This window comes from Nerophis ophidion, linkage group LG04 (assembly GCF_033978795.1).
Source record: "Nerophis ophidion isolate RoL-2023_Sa linkage group LG04, RoL_Noph_v1.0, whole genome shotgun sequence".
NCBI classification, from domain to species: Eukaryota; Metazoa; Chordata; class Actinopteri; order Syngnathiformes; family Syngnathidae; genus Nerophis; species Nerophis ophidion.
In genome coordinates this window covers 66,757,390-66,758,147 of record NC_084614.1, presented here as the reverse complement: position 1 = coordinate 66,758,147, position 758 = coordinate 66,757,390, and the positions used below count along the sequence as shown (strand labels likewise).

The 758-nt window shown below is 37.7% G+C and overlaps 1 protein-coding gene across 1 annotated transcript in view; it reads left to right on the top strand.

The window, feature by feature from the left end:
• Window positions 1–758, top strand: part of LOC133550591 (maternal B9.10 protein-like) — a 5,473-nt gene continuing 4,715 nt past the window's right edge. Inside the window, exon 1 of the mRNA XM_061896538.1 lies at window positions 1–477. Within this exon, the coding sequence (XP_061752522.1) occupies window positions 305–477 (173 nt within the window). The 5' untranslated portion in view covers window positions 1–304. The remainder of the gene's footprint in view (window positions 478–758) is intronic.

The window sequence follows — 758 nt, the reverse complement described above, 5'->3', positions numbered from 1 at the left end:
GTTTACTGCTCACATCTTTAAAGCGATCCCTCCTTGTAGCATGTGACGCATCAGCACTGTTTTATTTTTTATGTTTAGTTTATAAAGATAATTTATTTATAAATAGTTCAGAACAAAAAAAAAAACGCTGACTTAATTATTTTATCAAGATCCAGCAGTAATTATGTTTCCTTAACTTCCTGTTTGTTGGTTTTACTCGTTTTTGTTTTTTTCATCAGTAGGAGCACTCTACGTATTTTTTGCTTTCTCTTTTTAAATACTTGTGCATATGTTTTAGCAGTGAAAGTTCACTGACTTGACCAACATGAAGGAAGAAATTGCCGCCGCCGTGTTCTTCGTGGCCCGCCTGGTTAAACGGTACGGATGTCTGGATAAGGACAGCCGGGATCGCTTCGCCGCCGCACTCACGTCCGCTTTGTTGGAGAGCTACAAAAACCACTGGCACCCGAACGCACCAACCAAAGGGCAGGCCTACAGGTTTGAATAAGACTGTTACCTTCACGTGCTGTTTCAGTGTTGTAAATTGGACAACTCCATCAATAATTTGGTTGAAATTGAGCCATTTAAAGCCGGACTCCTTGTTGAAAGTGTCTACATTTCTTTAACTTTTTTTTCTAAATCTAAGATGGTGATTAAAGTGCTCTATTTTAACTTTTTGATTGATGAAAAAACTTTTTGCAGTAGATTGCACAGTACAGTACATATTCTGTACAATTGACCACTAAATGGGTACACCTGAATAAGTTTCAACTTGTTTA